The sequence below is a fragment of the Pleurodeles waltl genome, chromosome 4_2 (genome assembly GCF_031143425.1).
Source record: "Pleurodeles waltl isolate 20211129_DDA chromosome 4_2, aPleWal1.hap1.20221129, whole genome shotgun sequence".
Taxonomy (NCBI): domain Eukaryota; kingdom Metazoa; phylum Chordata; class Amphibia; order Caudata; family Salamandridae; genus Pleurodeles; species Pleurodeles waltl.
The window spans coordinates 929,447,846-929,466,326 of record NC_090443.1 but is presented as its reverse complement, the minus strand read 5'-3'; the positions used below and the strand labels follow the sequence as shown (position 1 = coordinate 929,466,326).

Genomic DNA, 18,481 nt, shown 5'->3' with positions numbered 1-18,481 from the left:
AGGAAGTCTTTGATGGCCATGAGACTTCAAAACAGGAGGCCAGCTCAGTCCAAGCCCTCGGAGATTCTTCTCAAGCAGGAATGCACAACAAAGTCCAGTCTTTGTCCCCTTTTGCAGGCAAAAGCAGCAACTGCAGGGTAGCCCAACAAAGCACAGTCACAGGCAGGGGAAGCAGTTCTCCTCAGCTCTTCTCCTTGGCAGAGGTTCCCCTTGGTTCCAGGAGTGATCTAAAGTCTGGGGTTTTGGGTCCACTACTTATACCCCTTTCTGCCTTTGAATTAGGCAAACATCAAAGGAAAGTCTCTGTTGTTTACAGGATACTGGCTTGCCCAGGCCAGGCCCCAGACACACAGCAGAGGGTTGGAGACTGCATTGTGTGAAGGCAGGCACAGCCCATTCAGGTGTATGTGACCACTCTTCCCTCCACTCTAGCCCAGATGGCTCATCAGGAAATGCAGGCTACACCCCAGCTCCCTTTGTGTCACTGTCTAGAGGAGATTCACAAACAGCCCAATTGTCAGTTTGACCCAGACAGGGAATCCACAAACAGGCAGAGTCATAGAATGTTTAAAGCAAGAAAATGCCTACTTTCTAAATGTGGCATTTTCCAACTAACGATCTAAAAACCCACTTCACTAACAGATGTTTTTTTAAATTGTGAGTTCAGAGACCCCAAACTCCATATTTCTACTGCTCTCAAAGGAAAACTACACAAGAATATTTAAAGGCAGCCCCCATGTTAACCTATGAGAGGGATAGGCCTTGCAACAGTGAAAACCGAATTGGGCAGTATTTCATTGTTAGGACTTGTAAAACACACCAGTACATGTCCCGCCTTTAACATACACTGCACCCTGCCCATGGGGCTACCTAGGGCTTCCTTAGGGGGGCCTTACATGTATTAAAAGGGAAGGTTTGGGCCTGGCAAGTGGATACACTTTCCAAGTTGAATTGTCAGTTTAAAACCCCACCAACAGACACTGCAGTGGAAGGTCTGAGACATGTTTACAGGGCTACTCATGTGGGTGGCACAATCAGTGCTGCAGGCTCACTAGTAGCATTTGAGTTACAGGCCCTAGGCAGCTCCAGTGCACTTTAATAGGGACTTACTAGTAAATCAAAAATGCCAATCAGGTAAAAGCCAATTACACATACTCTTTCACATAGGGAGCACCTACACTTTAGCAGTCAGCAGTGGTAAAGTGCCCAGAGTAACAAAAACAGCAAAAACAGAGTCCAGCACACAGTCAACAACCTGGGAAGCAGAGGCAACAAGTTAGGGGAGACCACACCAATGATGCCAGGTCTAACAGCTGCTTCTCCATGCAGCTTTTTAGAACTTTGCCAGGAGATGGTAGGCCACCAATTGGAAGTTGTTCATATCCGGGGTGATGTGAAGGATTTTCATTCATGTTAGGTGGGTCTTCTCAGTTGGTCTGAGGTTCTGTCAGGGTGAAAGGGAATAGGAAGTGATTAGACTAGTCTACGAGTATTGGAGTCTGTGTTGATTTTCCTGACTCGAGCAATTAGTTCAAGATTGGATCTTTTTTTATATGTGGATTTTGTGCATGGTTTGTGTGTTCATTGCTGAGTAAAGACGGAGAGAGATGTGCAGGGCTGTGCTTTTCTCATCAACACATGGCATACTAAGTGAGTGTATAAGTGTGACAAAGTATATTAATAGGGTGATTATGAGACCTCACCGAGTAATAATGTCACAATTCTGTATCAGGTCCAGTCAGGTTACTTCAATTAAAAGCCTAGCTCAGTCCTGGGTAGGTGTGCCACAGAGCACTCATCGTTTATCTCAAAGGGAAACAAGTGTAACAAGTGTAAAGGATTTACCAGTACCAAATCTATCAATAAGGAAGAAATGCAAAACACCTCTCCAATTTATAAAAATACTATATATTTTTACCTCACTCAAAGTTTGCTGCATTTCACTTTAGGTGGTAGTCAATGAGCCTCACACACGAGAGCCAGGCTAAAGTCAAAAGGCCTGATTTAGATATTGGCGGATGGGATATCCAGTCCGCCGAAATCTAAATCCCTTTATTTCCTATGGGATTTAGATTTCGGTGAACAGCATATCCGTCACCATTGTGATGGAGTAACCAATCCGCCAATATCAAAATCGGGTCCTAAGTTTCCGTCCGGCCGCAAAGGAGTGCCAGACAGATGCAAGGGCCGGGTTGGTCCCAGACAAACCTTTCCCTTTAAAAACTTTTCTGGTTCTTTTTCTCGTCAGCGTCCGGTGTAGCCTGGGTTCGATGTCAGTGGACAGGCAAGGTCCTGTGTTCCAGAGTGACTTTTGGTTCTCAATGGGCATTGAAGGCTATCCACAAGCCAACATAACTTTCAAGCGGTGCAATTTGAAATCAAATGCCCAGGGAGACCTCAAAGTAACTTGGTAGCAATAGTGTATAAGCCTCTGGTTCTTAGTCAAAAACCTTTATCTTTGAGTTTCAAGTTCACACGTTACAGACTCTTTTTAGTAGAAAAAGTACACTGTAGCCTCGGTCAAGATTCCATGACCTGGGGGCACCACTCGTGGGTAGGACTACATCAGTGGGGTTCAGGGCAAGTCCATTTGTATGTAGTCAGCTGGACACTTTGTAGTTGCTGGCTTAGCAGGAGGCTAGCCAAATAGCCATTCGAGTCATTGATTCAAGTTAGAGCTGGTCCAGCCCTTTGGGGTCTCGCTCAATGACTTTAACAGCATCTGCCTTCGTTCAACTGGTGCAGCCTTTCTCCATGCAGCTTTTCTTTCTGAGGTCCACAGGTTCAGCAGCTGCAGTCCTTGTTCTGTTCTTTCTGCCCTGTAGAGGTTTGAGGCTGGTACCCCAGGGTGCCACTTGTAAGCCAATTTTTAGTTGGTAAATGGGGAAGACTCTAACCAACGAGAGTAAAATTCCCACTGGCAATGCCATCCAAACTTACTTCACTTCCTGGGGGATTGGCACTAGTCGATCCCACACTGCATCTCTCTCTATCCAAATCTCAAGATGTTCGAACCTTCCTTTCCTGGGTCATAGATAAGTGCACACCCCAGTACAAGGAGCAACTCCTCCTGGAAAACCAGTCCTGCAACAGGTTTTATTACTCTGGAAGAAAAGCCAGCCCGTCTACCCACACACAGGAGAGGGGAAGCAAAAGTGTGTCTCGAATTTGCCTGTGACAGGTGGCTGGCTCTTTGAGGCCAAGCCATCTGCATCTACAGCCCTCTGGCCATCCTGTCAGGAGAAGTTCACTCCTCCTCCCACCAACAGGTCTTTGTTCCTCTTTCCTGGGAGCTATTGACACCTCCTAGCAGGAGGCCAGTATGCTGTCTCAGGTGGCAAGTGCTATAGTTAATCAGAAAACAGCTACTAGAACTTTAGAGCGAGAAAGTGATGACCTTCTAATGTCACCTACAAATTGAGTACATTTCAACCTGGCTTTAGCACTGTTAGGTTTAATGTAACAATTAATTTGATATCTTGAAGTACTATAGTTGATGGTCCCAAATAGAAGTCAGCACTTAGCAGTTGGGCAAGTCTAACCCCATTTTAGCCAATTGGACAATGGTGAACTTTCACTGTCAGGACCTGACATTTAAAAAATCCCTTCTTGTTAATATTATGTTCCCTGCCTTTTGAACTTTTAAGGCTTGCCATACGGGATGACTTATAAATATAATAATATGAAAGGTTTGGACTTGGGGAGAAGGGTTACTTTGCATTGTTGAGCTCTCTGCTTTATGAGCTTCTTTAAGGCCTGCCTTAGGGATGTCTTATACATATTAAAAAAGAAGGTTTAGACTTGGCGAAAAGGGTTAGTTTGCCCTGTTGATCTTGCAGTTTGATATCTGCCCATCTAAACTGCAGGGGGAGACCTAAAGTCATATTTTCACTTTGTCACTGCATTGATGGCACAATCAGTGCTGCAGTCCACTAGTGGCATTTAACTTCCAGGCCCTAGTACACTGGGTACCATATACTAGAGATCTATAGTTAAGTTAAATATGCTAATCAGATATTGGCCAATGGTACATACATTTGAGAGGTCAGAGCACATGCACTGGGGCCTGATTTCAGAGCCCAGTGCATGTTGGAGTCGAAACACCAGCAGTATCAGTCAAAAATGTTGGGGGTGATAATACAAAAAGAGGCCTTTTTTTACAGTAAGATAAAGTGTGATGGGGCATATGTGTGAGAAACATTGTGTCTGTGTTGTCAATATGATGCAAAAAGCCAGACCTTTAGGCTTGGGCACCTCTGTTCACACTGATCATCTCTGTAAATGTTAGCACAAGACTGAATTGAACCTATGCAATGTTTCATAAGCTGGTTCTGGGTATACATTTTATTGATCATTGTTGGCGAGAAATATTTGGATAAAAATTTTTTTTTAGTGGACTTATTTATACAAACATAAAACATAAAACAGAAGACTATTTCTGGTATGATTTAGCAACTTGAACGAGCAAATATGTTGTGCAGTGTCATAAAAATGTGACAAAGCAAACATCCTTTTCATTAAGGAACTCGATATGAATGATTTTAAAGTCTAGTCATTCAAGTATATGTATATTTAGTCTGTATGTTCAGTATAAATAATTCAGGTTTATCTGGTATCATTCCATTGTATCCTGTCCTGTTCCAATTGTGGATCAATAGTTTTGTACTATGTTTAAAGCATGCATATCTTATCAACTGAAAAACACCTGCCATAAAGAAGGAGCAGTCATTATTTACCACCAGTGATTTATTTAACTCCTTCCTGTGCGAAGTCTTAACTTATTATGGAAAAAAGTGCCTTTTACCAAAGGTCCCAGTGCCTAATTGGGCCAGTCACCACCGAGTCACATTTGCATCCAATGCTTTTTCTATTTCACATAATTGGCTTTGATTTCTGTCCCTTTAGTAAATTCAGCAAATCTAAAAAATGTGACATACGGTAATTTTGGGTGTTTGTATCAGGGGCCCTGTTTTTGTAACATATTTGCAAATAAGACAGAAACCGTTTTCTTGCAAAATCAAAGTGACACTGCCAGTAGATTGACATAATTCATCAAATCGCCTCTCTTGTAGGGAACGTGCTTATATGTTTGAGCCTTTTCCAGGGGCATAGCTTGGTCAGTAAGATTGGCAGGGGATGGGGGGATTGAGTTCCGGCTTTCCCAACAATCACGCTAGCATATCATAGTAAAATATATTAGCTGTGAAGCAGGACATGGTGGGGGTTAAGGGGCAGTTAAAAGGGAAAGCAGTGCATGTTGTTAGCGGTACTTAAAACAAAATATTTTGTGAAATAACTAGCATTTTTTTAAGAAATTCAAATCAGAGAGGAGAGAGAAGGTGTGTGTTTTTTAGTGAATGCTTGCATGTAAAAATCCTAGGTGAAATCCGACAGACACCTCCCCCATAACTGACTGGAAGCACCCCTATCAAACTATTTACTATGGAATGCATTTATTAGGAGGGGGGGGGTGAAACGCCCCCCACCCCACCTCTGAAAGCTAAACCACTGGTCTTTCCAGGCCCTGACTAAGAGTGCTGTGGTAAATAGCAAAACCCTCGAAAACCCCTATTTACGCCTGTAAGAAAGTGGAGTATTACTTGGTGCAGGTGACTGCCCATCTTAATAAATAATAACAATTAGAAAACACACTACCCCCATTCTCCAGCAAAATCTGAAGCGGGGCCCCAGAGACTGTCATATCTCACCACTAATAATTATTGGTTTTAGGCTGATTGAGGTCACTTCTGAAAGGTTGAGGGTTCCCTGAAGAGAGAGAAAAACGGCTAATGAGGCTTTGCTGCTGCTGCAGCCAAAATCACGTCATTTTTCCAGGTGAAATGACCTCACAGAAAATGTGTGTCCGGGTTTCCACACCAGTTAAAACTCCGTGTAGGAACGCCAGACTACTCTGAATTAGTCGGAGTGGGATTAAAAATTATATTTATGGAATTTGAGGGAGGCTCTATGCTTGTGATACGTTTGGTAGGTCTGCTATGACCTGCACTGAGAAGTTTCAGTGAGATACTTCATTAAGTGGATATTTTTCACAGCCTGACTCAACTATCTCTCCTGTTAGGTTTACTTGATTTCACTACAATGCACAAAGACAAGGCCTCTACTAGCACATCTATTGATATATCCATGGTGCTGAACTTTAAACTGAGTAATTATTAGCAGATTGAAGTGACTGACAAGGTTTTTGACTTTCAAAGCATTGTCAAACCATCTTATCTTGCAAGAGAGATCCTCATGCAAAGATCAGAGCGAGAGGCTTTAGTTTCGCTTAGGTTAATCATTTCCAGAGTCATTTTGCGAGAGGACGGGCTTTTCAAATGACGCTCTTCTGGTCGGTTTCACCACTCCTTCCTGGAACCAGAACTTTGGGTTGCCCATTTTTCACAACTTCACACATTACTATTTAGAGATGGACCTGCGCTTGTGCCAGAGGCTGGAGGCAGTATTGAAAACTATGCATGTACTCTTGCTTTGAAATTATCTTGTGAATATCAGAAGGCTATTTTTAACATCCATATGTTTGAAATTACAGATTATTTATGGATTGGAAGCATTTCTATACTTAGGGCAGAGGAAGCAGGGGAGGTTATGTATGTGCAGGAAATTATACAAAACCGCATTCCCGAAATGTATGTTGTGCTTATAATTGATGCAACAAGTATGCTTACCTTTTGTTATATATTGTACTTTTGGATGAAACCTGGTTGTATTTTGTATGCACTTTAATGAGTAGATGAAAATAAATAAGTTGTCTTTTCTTCAATTTATGCCCTCATTATCCTCTTCCTGCAGTGACAATGCCTACATCAGTGCTGTCTACGACTTGTCCTTCCTGGTGGACCACAGATTCCGCTTCTTCCCTTATCACAATGAACTCATTTTCTACCTGAGTCCACATGGATTCCGCTTCCGCAAAGCCTGCAAAATAGCCCACCAACACACAGGTATTCAGAGAGCTGTTGTTTCATTTGTGATTGATTAATTTATAATTCACAGTTCATATCTTATATTTAACCAATTCATGCCTTCAAAGCAGATTCTGAACCTTTGCTGAAAGACTGCATAGTCACGTTTCAGGTCCGTGCTTCAAAGGACTGATTAGGCAAGAAAGATCGTCGGGTGGAAACGGCGTGCAAAACACCACACTCACCAGAGTTAAGGGGTAACAGCTGCTTTAATAGAACAGGTCTGGCAACTATAAACAACCTTGGCATTAAGCCTTACAAAACTAAATAATTTGCTCACTAATACAGCTCCTAAACCCAACCCTCTAATAAAATAGTTATAGATACTCCCAGAGTTCTTCACCCAATAAATTTGCAATCCTTAGTCGTAGCTCTGGTAGATAAAACTCATTGCCTAAAAATGACAAATGTACTCCATCTTGCCTATAAAGTGACACATCATCAGAAACAATTTCCAAATGCTGCAAAACTGAAAGCCCTTGCTTAATACAAAAAACCCTCATTTCCCTGTTTACCATTTTGCATTGTTTTTCAATATCTGAAAAATCTTCGCACCCTTCCAACATGTCCTGGGCACCAGTTCTGTCCATAAGATGTTTGTCCCTGAACATCTTTCTTGTAAATGGAGCAAATGTAATTTCATAGCTTTCAATAAGCCAACACCTGACAGTTATACTAACTCATTCTCTCCCAAAATGCAATACTAATAAATCAGGACAGAAATCCTTTGCCAATTTTTTTTAAAACAATCCCAGTAATTCACCCCATCTCATCCCACTTTTGTCATCAAGACCCAATTGGTGACCTAAACACCGACACTCAGCCTGCTTTGCTGCCCAGCGAACAAAGGAGTGCTCCACAACACGATGTACCGAACTGTCAGGATCTGCAACACAACCTAGATAGAAAAATAAAATTATCCAAAGAAAACAACAAACAAATGGGAAAAATCAATCATATTAACCCCTTCGCTGCCAGACCTGTTCCCCCTCAGGTGGCAGGCTTTTTTTTGGCTATTTGGGACAGTTTGTGCTTAGGCCCTTTTAAAATTTTGTCCACATAAGCTACCCACGCCAAATTTGCGTCCTTTTTTTCCAGCATCCTAGGGATTCTAGAGGTACCCAGAGGTTGTGGGTTGCCCTGGAGGAGACCAAGAAATTAGCCAAAATACAGTAAACATTTTTTTTTTTTAAATGGGGAAAAAAGGTCTGCAGAAGAAGGCTTGTGTTTTTTTTCACTGAAAATGGCATCAACAAAGGGTTTGTCGAGCTAAAATCACCATCTTCCCAGCTTTCAGGAACAGGCAGACTTGAATCAGTAAACCACATTTTTCAACACAGTTTTGGCATTTTACTGGGACATACCCCATTTTTACAATTTGTTTGTGCTTTTAGCCTCCTTCCATTTAGTGACAAAAATGGGTGTGAAACTAGTGCTGGATCACAGACAGCTCAACATTTCGGAAAAGTAAAAAGAAATCTGAATCCATCAACGGGTCATTTGTGTAGACCCTACAAGGTTTTCCTACAGAAAATAACAGCTGAAATAAAAAAATACAAACATTGAAATTGAGTTAAAAAATGCCAACTTTCACCACGTTTTACTCTGTAATTTTTTCCTGCGACATCAGATTTTCAACAGTAATATATTGTTACGTCTGCTGTACTCTTCCGGTTGTGGGGATATATATGGCTTGCAGGTTTATCAAGAACCCTAGGTACCTAGAGCCAATAAATGAGCTGCACCTTGCACTGGGTTTTCATTGTACGTGTATACAGCAATTCATTTGGTGAAATATAAAGAGTGAAAAATAGGTATCAAGGAAACCTTTGTTTTTCTAAAATGGGCACAAGATAAGGTGTTGAGAAGCAATGGTTATTTGCACATCTCTGAATTCCGGAGTGTTCATACTAGCATGCGACTTACAGGGCATTTCTTAAGTAGATGTCTTTTTTACACACCGTCTTACATTTGGACAGGCAAAATGTAGAGAAGGACAAGGGGAAATAACACTTGTTCAGCTATACTGTGCTCCCCCAAGTGTCCCGATACAAATGGTGCCTCACTTGTGTGGGTAGGCCTAATGCCCATGACAGGAATCTTAACATGGACACATCACATTTTTACATTGAAATCTGACGTGTTTTTTGGAAAGTGCCTAGCTGTGGATTTTGGCTTCTAGCTCAACCTGCACCTAGAGAAACCTACCAAACCTGTGCATTTTTTTTAAAACTAGACACCTAGGGAAATCCAGGATGGGGTAACTTGTTGAGCTCTCACCAGGTTCTGTTACCCAAAATCCTTTGCAAACCTTAAAATTTGGCAAAAGAAAATACTTTTTCCTCACATTTCTGTGATAGGAAGTTCTGGAATCTGAGAGGAGCCACAAATTTCCTTCCATCCAGTGTTCTCCCAAGTCTCCTGATAAAAATGGTACCTCACTTGTGTGGGTAGGTCTAGTGCCCGCCACAGGACATGCCCCAAAACACAACGTGGACATCATATTTTCTCAAAGAAAACAGAGCTTTTTTTTGCAAATTGCTTAGCTGTGGATTTTGGCCTCTATCTCAGCAGGCACCTAGGAAAAACTACCAAATCTGTGCATTTTTTAAAACTAGACACCTAGGGGAATCCAAGATGGGGTGGCTGGTGGCGCTCTCACCAGGTTCTGTTACCCAGAATCCTTTGCAAACCTCAAAATTCGGCAAAAAAACACTTTGTCCTCACATTTCTGTGATAGAAAGTTCTGCAATCTGAGAGGAGCCACAAATTTCCTACCACTCAACATTCCCCCAAGTCTCCTGATAAAAATGCTACCTCACTTGTGTGGGTAGGCCTAGTGCCCGCAAAAGGAAATGCCCCAACACTCTATGTGGACACATCAAAATGATCAAATACAAAACTACCTGTTTTTGCAGGGGTGGGCAACTGTGTTTTTGGTCCTGGGCTCAGCAGCCATACAGGGAAACCTAACAAACCCAAACATTTCTGAAAACTAGACACCCAAGGGAGTCCAAGGAGGTGTGACTTCCGTGGATCCCTGTAGGAAAACAGGGCTGATTGCAGAGGCCCCCTGACAGTCCTAGGGCCTGTGCTCTGTATACATTGAGGGGGTCATTCTAACCCTGGCGGTCGGCGACCGCCAGGGCTAAAATGACGGAAGCACCGCCAACAGGCTGGCGGTGCTTCCTTGGCCATTCTGACCGCGGCGGTAAAGCCGTGCTCAGAAAAGGGCAACCGGCGGTTTCCCGACGGTTTACCCCTGGCCCAGGGAATCCTCCATGGCGGCGCTGCTTGCAGCGCCGCCATGGGGATTCCGACCCCCTTACCGCCATCCTGTTCCTGGCGGTGAGGATGGCGGTAACGGGTGTCGTGGGGCCCCCTAACAGGGCCCCACTAAGATTTTCAGTGTCTGCAAAGCAGACACTGAAAATCGCGACGGGTGCCACTGCACCCGTCGCACCCCTTCGACTCCGCCGGCTCCATTCGGAGCCGGCATCCTCGTAGAAGGGGGTTTCCCGCTGGGCTGGCGGGTGGCCTTCTGGCGGTCGCCCGCCGGCCCAGCAGGAAAGCCAGAATGGCCGCCGCGGTCTTTTGACCGCGGTGCGGTAATTCGGCAGTTCCCACTTGGCGGGCGGCGACCGCCGCCTGCCAATGTAGGAATGACCCCCTGAGTGTGCAAATTAGGCTAATTATAATAGGCTAAGTCAACTTACCTATAAGTCCCTAGTATATGGTAGGGCATGTAGGTTTAAGGACCCCAGCATAGGTGGTGCACCCATAGGTGCACTGCTGAGGTGCCCAGTGTCATTTTAAAGGCAGGCTTGCCTTGCTGGTTGCTTTTAAATGAAAGTTACAAGCAAATTCGACTTTGGAATTAAAAGTACTTCCAAAGTCTTAAACTACCTTATTTTTACATATAAGTCACCCCTAAGGTGTGCCCTGTGTGCCCCTTAGGGGACCTCAAAAGAAACCTAAAGGAACATCTGGAAGAAGATCCAGAAGTTTGGAGAAGTTTGTAGAACTTTTGGAAAAAAGCTCCATAAAGGGACCGACCTGCCGTGGCAACTCTAGCTGGCTTGCCGCATCGCGACCCGGCCTGACTTGCAGGTTCGTCCCAGTGAAGAAATTCTCTGAAAAAGTGACTAAGTCATGTAATTATAAGCTGACAAAGTGACTAAGTCATGAAACTATAAGCAGGGACCCTATACAAATAGTTTTATAAGCCCTGGTGAGGTAAAACAGACAAATTTGTTATTCCCTCATTGTAGTGAATGGCCTTCGTAGGATACAATGGGGAGACTTTATTTTAATTTCTAAAGTCCCCTTAGGTATCAGATACCTTAAGTTTGGTATCAAATTACTTGTTATAATAATTCCCACAACTTAGAATTGTTGGATTTAATATAACTTGTACAGGTAAAGAGTTTGAAACTTTACCTGAAAAGTTGCCAACTTCAGACCTGCAGTGTTTTGCTGGTTTGCTCTGATTAGCCAGCCTCTGGCAGCCTCACCAGTCTGCCTTGATGGGGTGTGACGTGGCCTGGCTCAACACAAAGAGATGTGCCTGGGGAGGAGATGTTCCCTCAGCTGATGGGGAAGCAGGAAGGAGGGGGGCTGCCAAAATGGTCTTCAAAGACAGGGAAGGACATTTGGAGCAACTCCGCACCTCCCTCACACCCTGCAAACCCAGAGAATTAGGTGCCCCCTTGATTAGATTAGGAGAGGGCAGGAGGAGGGTGTGTTTAAGATTTTTAGCCACACCAGTGGGTGGGCTCAGCCAGCCGTAACCTCCAAAAATCACTTTTAGCCATGATGGATTTTTGAGGGTCGTTGCTCCCTGGGATTGATTTTTGACACACTTCCCAGGAAGTGGTCATCACAGTGGAAAGGACCCTGCACCAGATTGGAGAACCAGGACCCCCCTGTTTTTCACCCAGGAGCAAGGATAAAACGGACAGACCTGCACCCACACCTCAGATTCCTACTAGGAAGAACTACAGGAGACGAAGGACTGCCCTGCTGGACCCCTGACCTGCACCTGGGCACTGCACGCTGAATGACTGCACCAGCTGCACACTTGGGTTTCAACACAAGAAGGACTTTGCCTGGCTTCAGCTGGTTCAAGGAGGGACTCCCTGTTTGCTACAGGTGGAAACTTGCAAACCAGAGGCCCCTGCACCAACAGCTGAAGAAACTGACCAGCTGACCACTGTTCAGTGGTGAAAAAAAGGAGTTTGCGTCAGGTGCATTCTGGGAGCTGTTGTTTGCACCCTCAAGGAGCATCTCAGAGCTCCTGAAACCTTGGGGTGAACTGTGGACCTCAAAAGAACCTTAAAGGAACATCTGGAAGAAGATCCAGAAGTTTGGAGAAGTTCTGAAAAAAAGCTCCATAAAGGGATCGAACTTCCACAGCATCTCTAGCCGGCTTGCCTCAACCGTGACCCGGCCTGACTTGAAGGTTTGTCCCGGTGAAGAAAATCTCTGAAAAAGTGACTAAGTCCGAAAGTAGGAAGTTGAGCGGGATCTCCCAGGCAGTGTATCCAAAGAGGGCTCCAGGGACGTCGGATCAAGATTTTGGTTTACCCCGGTCGAAGGATTTTCATCTCGAAAAAAACGACTATGTCCGATGGTAAAAATCTCCAACAAGGGCTACCGCGACACGTATCTGAGGAAGAGTTCCAGGAGGTTGGATTGGACTGGCGACTTGGTCCCGCTGAAGAAAATCTTCAAGAAAATGACTAAGTCCGAAGGTACACTTTTGACAGAGGCCTCACGCGAGCTGTAGCCAAGCAGGCCTCCATTGCGGTCGGCCTCAAACTTTGACTTTGCCCCAGTCGAGGTGCGACCAGATGACCAGATTGGCGCTATTCATTTCTAAGTGCTAAAAATCATTAATTCTTCAAAAAATCATATCTCCAGTTCCCCTTATCTGATCGTAACCATTTTGGTGTCATTTTAAAGATAGAAATATAATCTATTTGTATAAATTGGTGTTGGATTTTTATTGTGTTTTGTGTTTTACGTATTTACTGTTTTGTGAATTTTAAATGCTTTACACATGTCTCCTAAGTTAAGCCTTGTCGCTCGTTGCCCAGCTACCAATGGTTGAGCCGGGATTAATTTATTGAGACCTAACTGGACCTAAGTTGAGGTTAGTGGCCTATTGCTAAGTGTAGGTACTTACCTGCCTTGCAATAACCCATTGTTTTCTTACCCAGAATCCTCAGTAAACCTCTAATTTAGCTAAAGAATCACATTTCCCCACATTTCTGTGTAGGATCACCTCACCTGCACACATTTCCTACCACCCAACGTTCCCCTCAGTCTCCCAGTAAAAATGATACCTCACTTGTGTAGGTGGCCCAAGTGCCTGTGACAGGGAAGAGACAAAAAAATGTCGAAATTGAGGGGGAACCAAAGCTGGTCCAAAAGGGCAGTTTGAAAAAAACATTTTTAGGCTAAGTGGGGCAGACTTTTTCTCGGTATAGATGCAACAATGCTGGGTGGGCAGAAATGGCCAACATTAATGTGCCCCCATGGGGAGCGACCCTTGCCCAAGGGGCTGCCCCGCTAAAACAAAACACACACACCAATCCCTGGTGCCTATTAGATATAGGCTGATCTGCCTCCAAGGGGGGAAGAAATGGCCTAAAATAAATTCCCCCCCCCCCCAGGGGAGCGACCCTTTCATGAAATTGACCTAAAAATAAAATCCCTGGTGTCTAGCGGTTTGTGCCCCACCCCCCTGGAGGCAGATTGGCCTAATAAAAATAGGCAGATCTGCCCCCAAGGGGGATAGAAATGGATGAAAGATAATTTGCCCCCCAGGGGCGCAACCCTTGCCTAAGGGGTTGATGATCCTCTGTTGTCTAAAGGTTTCTGCCCCCCTTGGGGGCAGATTGGCCTAAATACAATAGGCCGATCTGCACCCGGGTGGGGGTTGGGATGGGTTTCAAAAATGGCCTTAAAAATATTTCCCACCCTGGGGAGCGACCCTTGCCCAAGGGGTCGCTCCCCTCATGTCAATTAAAAAAAAAAAAAAAAACATCCCTGATGTCTAGTGGGTTCTGCCCCCTAATTAAATTAGGCCAATCTGCCCCCTTGGGCCTATTAAGGAATTGCCCCCCTGGGGAGCTGCCCTTGCGTAAGGGGCTGCTCCCCTTATAAGTAGACAAAGTATAAACAAAACAACAAAAATCCCTGTTATTTAGTGGGCTCTGTGCCCCTGGGGTGATCGGCCTAGTTAAAATAGAAAAGCAGAAAAGCCTTCTAAAAAATACCCCCCTTGGGAAGGAGCCCTCGCTTCACAATCGGGCAGCAGAAATGCTCAGAGAGACATCAAAGGAAAAGAAAGGCCTTTCCTTTCCTTTGATGCCTCTCCTGCCCCATCACATGATCGGAAGAGAAATGCTTTTTCATTTTCATTTCTCTTCCGATCCACGCTGGAAGCTCGCTGCAGTGGGGGCGGCGTCTGATGAGGTCAACGCACGCGATCACTCGTCACTAGGGAGGGGACTTGGGTGGAAGGGGAAGCAATTCCCTTTCCATCCCTGCCCTGGGGCATGGCTAGCATAAGCTAGGTGAAGGACTTAACAGTTACGTCCGTGGCGCCTCAGCGCCGCAGTCAAGGTCGTAACCGTTACATCCTTGGCTGCCAAGGGGTTAAATTCCTGAAGTACTCGGTCTAATATATCTCTTAAAGCAGTTTGACCTCCAACGCCCAAGATTCATAATCACTTTATCATCTTTACCTGCCCTTTTGGCATCTGTAGCAGTTCCGATATGAAAAGAATGGGTCCCGTATTCTTTAGGTGATATGTCAAAATTACCATGTGCAGCCCTTAGAACAGCAAGGAGCTGAAAAGAAGTTAAACAGGAACCATCCTAATGCATAAACACATATATCCCAGCTTGAGATAATAGGTAAGTAGAAAACAAAACCCAACAAGTTAATGGGCAAGCTGAATATAAGGTTGCCCTAAAAAAACCTTCCTGGCCCCTTCCCAACCGATTAGTTTTGGAGGTGGCCAACCATAACTTGATGCCCTCTTTCATAATACTTACGTGAGAATGTTGCAAGCCATCACTGATTTTTGCACCCAGCAACTCAGAAACTCTAAAGGCACCAGGATACAACCATGACATACAGAAGGATAATCGCACAGCCTCCCAAGGAGAAAAATGAATCTTATGTAGAATTCTCAAAATGTCCCTTAACAATGTAACAATGATGGGAATCCTTCTGTCAACCCTTGCCCCGTCCTCCCTAGCCCAACCTGACACAATTCTTCTGCAGATTTCACCCTCCATTGGATCATACCCCCAAAAATACTTGCCATAAAATGAAATATCTGCCATTTTACCGGATATTGTCACAGCAGCCAAGCACAGATCAATCTGTCCCATAATAAATTGAACAGCATCATCACGCCTGTGCAATAGCACATACAGAACTTCCAGCCTCCTAACTGCACCTGACTTAAGGAATTCGAACCAGGCCTTATCATAACTCTTCCAAGTAGATCGAGCTATGGACTTTCGAATCAAATGTCACATCCTCAGATTCTCAGCTCCCAAAGTTCCTGCGGCAGAGCCGTCTTCTAAACGTCCGCTCCCAGCACCAGCCCATGGAATCTCCGCAACTGTGAATCAGATAGCGCATCCGCAATATAATTATTCACACTCTGAACATATCTGGCCTTAAATAAAACATTGAACTTCAAAAATATCCTCAATATCTTCAAAATGCTTTCATCACACGCTTTTTGGAAATTCACCGTATCGACCTGTGTTTGATGATCAACTTTAAACAACACACACCTATTGACCAACCTACCACCTCATAAGACCAGAGCACCAATAAAGGGAAAAACTCCAAGAAAGCAATACTGTGTTGTGCTGACTGCCATGATTTTGGGCAAGTATAAGCAGCCCAATCATCGTCCCAAACACACCAAAACCATGTGCTCCAGAGGCATCCCAAAAAATATACATTTGCCACAACCAATCCTCATTCTCGATAAACATTGTCACTCCATTAAATCCATGAAGGAAAGAAATCCACATTCACAGGTTCACTTTTGTGCTAGCTTTAAGCCGTATGTGGTGGTGTGATAATACTGCACCTTTAACTGCAAAGCTGAGTCGCCTGCAAAAAGTTTGCTCCTTTCTCACCACTCAACAAGCAAAATTCAAGTGCCCCAACAAAACTTGCACCTGCCTTAACTCAAGCCTGAGTTTACTCACTGCTTCTTCCAACAAGGAAATAAACTTTTTCACTTTATCAAGCGGTAAAATTACTTCCATTTTAATAGAGTCCAATTGTATACCCAAAAATGTAATGCAAGTAAAGGGATCCTTCGTTTTGGCCGGTGCCAATGGCACTCCCAACTCTTTCATGGCTTCAACTAGAAAAAAAATCCAAGTAATGTGTTATGTGATGAAAACCACTCTGTTCCTGAAAAAAACATTGTAAAAATCAACTAAATGTTTACAAATGAGAACAAGAAACCAAGCACCCTATTGGCAATATCCTACCAATAAAAATGACATCATCAAACTGCAAGCCTAAATGAGAGAAATTGTCAAGATGCACAGGCAATAGTCAAAAGGCAGATTGAATATCAGGCTTCGCCATCTCAGCCCCCACTCCACATGCCCTCCAGAGAGCAATAGCCTCGTCCACTGATGCATAATGAACCATGGAATCCTCCCATGCAATGAAATCATTTATAGATTCCCCAAATACCAAGACAAATGGTGACTAAGCCTAAATTCCCCTTCTTGCTTCTTTGGCACAACTCCCGATAGTGAAATAGTTAAATCAGGAAAAGGCCAAAAATCAAAGGGACAAACAATCCTGCTGTATTCTAGTTCTTTCTTAAGCTTAGCTCACACTACCTCTGGATTTTCAACAGTAGATTTCACGTTTTTTGCACATCTGTTTACCCTAGGGCCCTGATAACATAAATGAAAACATTCTGCAAACCCCAATACAACACTTTAGCCTCCTCCTGTCGTGAATACAACTATAACCAGCAGCTTAAAATATCAAACTTAATAAGAGTAGGGCCCTTTTCCCACCACTTGCAGCATCTTCCCCCTGTCCCTGTCCCCACCCCTACCTGATTTGACCTGCCATCCCCATTGTGGCCCCCCAAAGCACTGCACCAGCGGGTGACTTCCCCCACAATTTGAATAATCATGCCTGAATTTACACTGGAAGCAGGTGCACAGTCCTCTGTTAAAGGACCAATATGATCCATTTTGGGGGGAAAAGTCCTCTGCCAAAGCCCTCGACCCCTAACTGGATGGGATGACCTGGATGGGATGACCCTGAAAGGGTTTGTATTGTAACGGAAGACCACTAGCTGTGTGTACAACCGGGACATTCTTGGAATTACGCAGCCACTGCATCCATAATTCATTATCGATTTCCCCCCTGTTTTTTCTCTGGATATAACACCATCTGAGCTCTGAATTGCCCAGCTTACCTAAATCAGCCAATCCATCCATAGTCCATCTGGGCCCTACGAACCACATCCTTGTATTTGAACAAAGCAACACATCGCCCAGGATGCTGCTCACAATAGACGCATGCAAATATAAGGAAAGCAGACGTCCAATACTCTATAGTGGTGGGTACCTTGCTCCTCCTAGCTAATTCCCATTCTTAATCCTTAGATCACTTTTGGGCCTGGACCTCTCTATGTAATAATTTAAACACACCCACAAACTCCCCATTACAGATTTTATCCTCCATTGACCGAGTGAGATGCGCCCCCAAAGGCATTGATACACCCAGGTAAGGTAATGTTTGTTCTTAATAATGCCACTAGTCGAATCCCACTCTGTCTTATCTGAGGTCTCAATGCCAGAACATCCAGTGCCTTCTGAAACTGACTTACCAACTGAAGATTCCATTTTGGTATTCTCTGAACCATCAATATATTACCAACTTCATTTTCCTCTTCAACATTTGTCTGAATGGAGATATCCTTACCTTTAGAAGTACGCAAACCTTTTGACAATGATGCACCTGGACTATTCCCAACTGCAACAGAAGCTAAACGAATCACGTTGTTTTTTTTCAACCTCCCCAAACACACCCAACAATCACCTCTAGGAATGTATCTGCTTGCATGGTTCCGCACTTCTCTTCAAACCATCCGATCGCGCTGGGCCATCGTGGGGACCGCCTTCTGCAAGACACCAATACTCCTTTCCTCATTAGTTACCAACCCACTCCTCTGACTTGTTTTAGGCCCAACCTTAGTACCCAAAATTTCATCAACAATTTCACCCTCTTCCACCTCCTGCTCCTCTTTGTGTTCCAGAAGCTTCTCATGCATGTCAGTATATCCCCCAAATCTAGCAGCGCCCCGGCAGGTAGATGGCTACTCATCAATGACCTCTCTGTCCGGCAACTCAATATCAGCGCCAGCAAACTCCCTCGAAGTCAGGCTATTCACTCTAGAAGTAGCCGTCGCTTCTGA

The 18,481-nt window shown here is 44.2% G+C and overlaps 1 protein-coding gene across 1 annotated transcript in view; it reads left to right on the top strand.

Moving 5' to 3' along the window:
- The window catches only part of LOC138293482 (cytochrome P450 4B1-like), a 407,245-nt gene that overhangs the window by 175,164 nt on the left and 213,600 nt on the right, over positions 1–18,481 (top strand). The window contains exon 6 of the mRNA XM_069232721.1: positions 6,811–6,962. Within this exon, the coding sequence (XP_069088822.1) occupies positions 6,811–6,962 (152 nt within the window). The remainder of the gene's footprint in view (positions 1–6,810; positions 6,963–18,481) is intronic.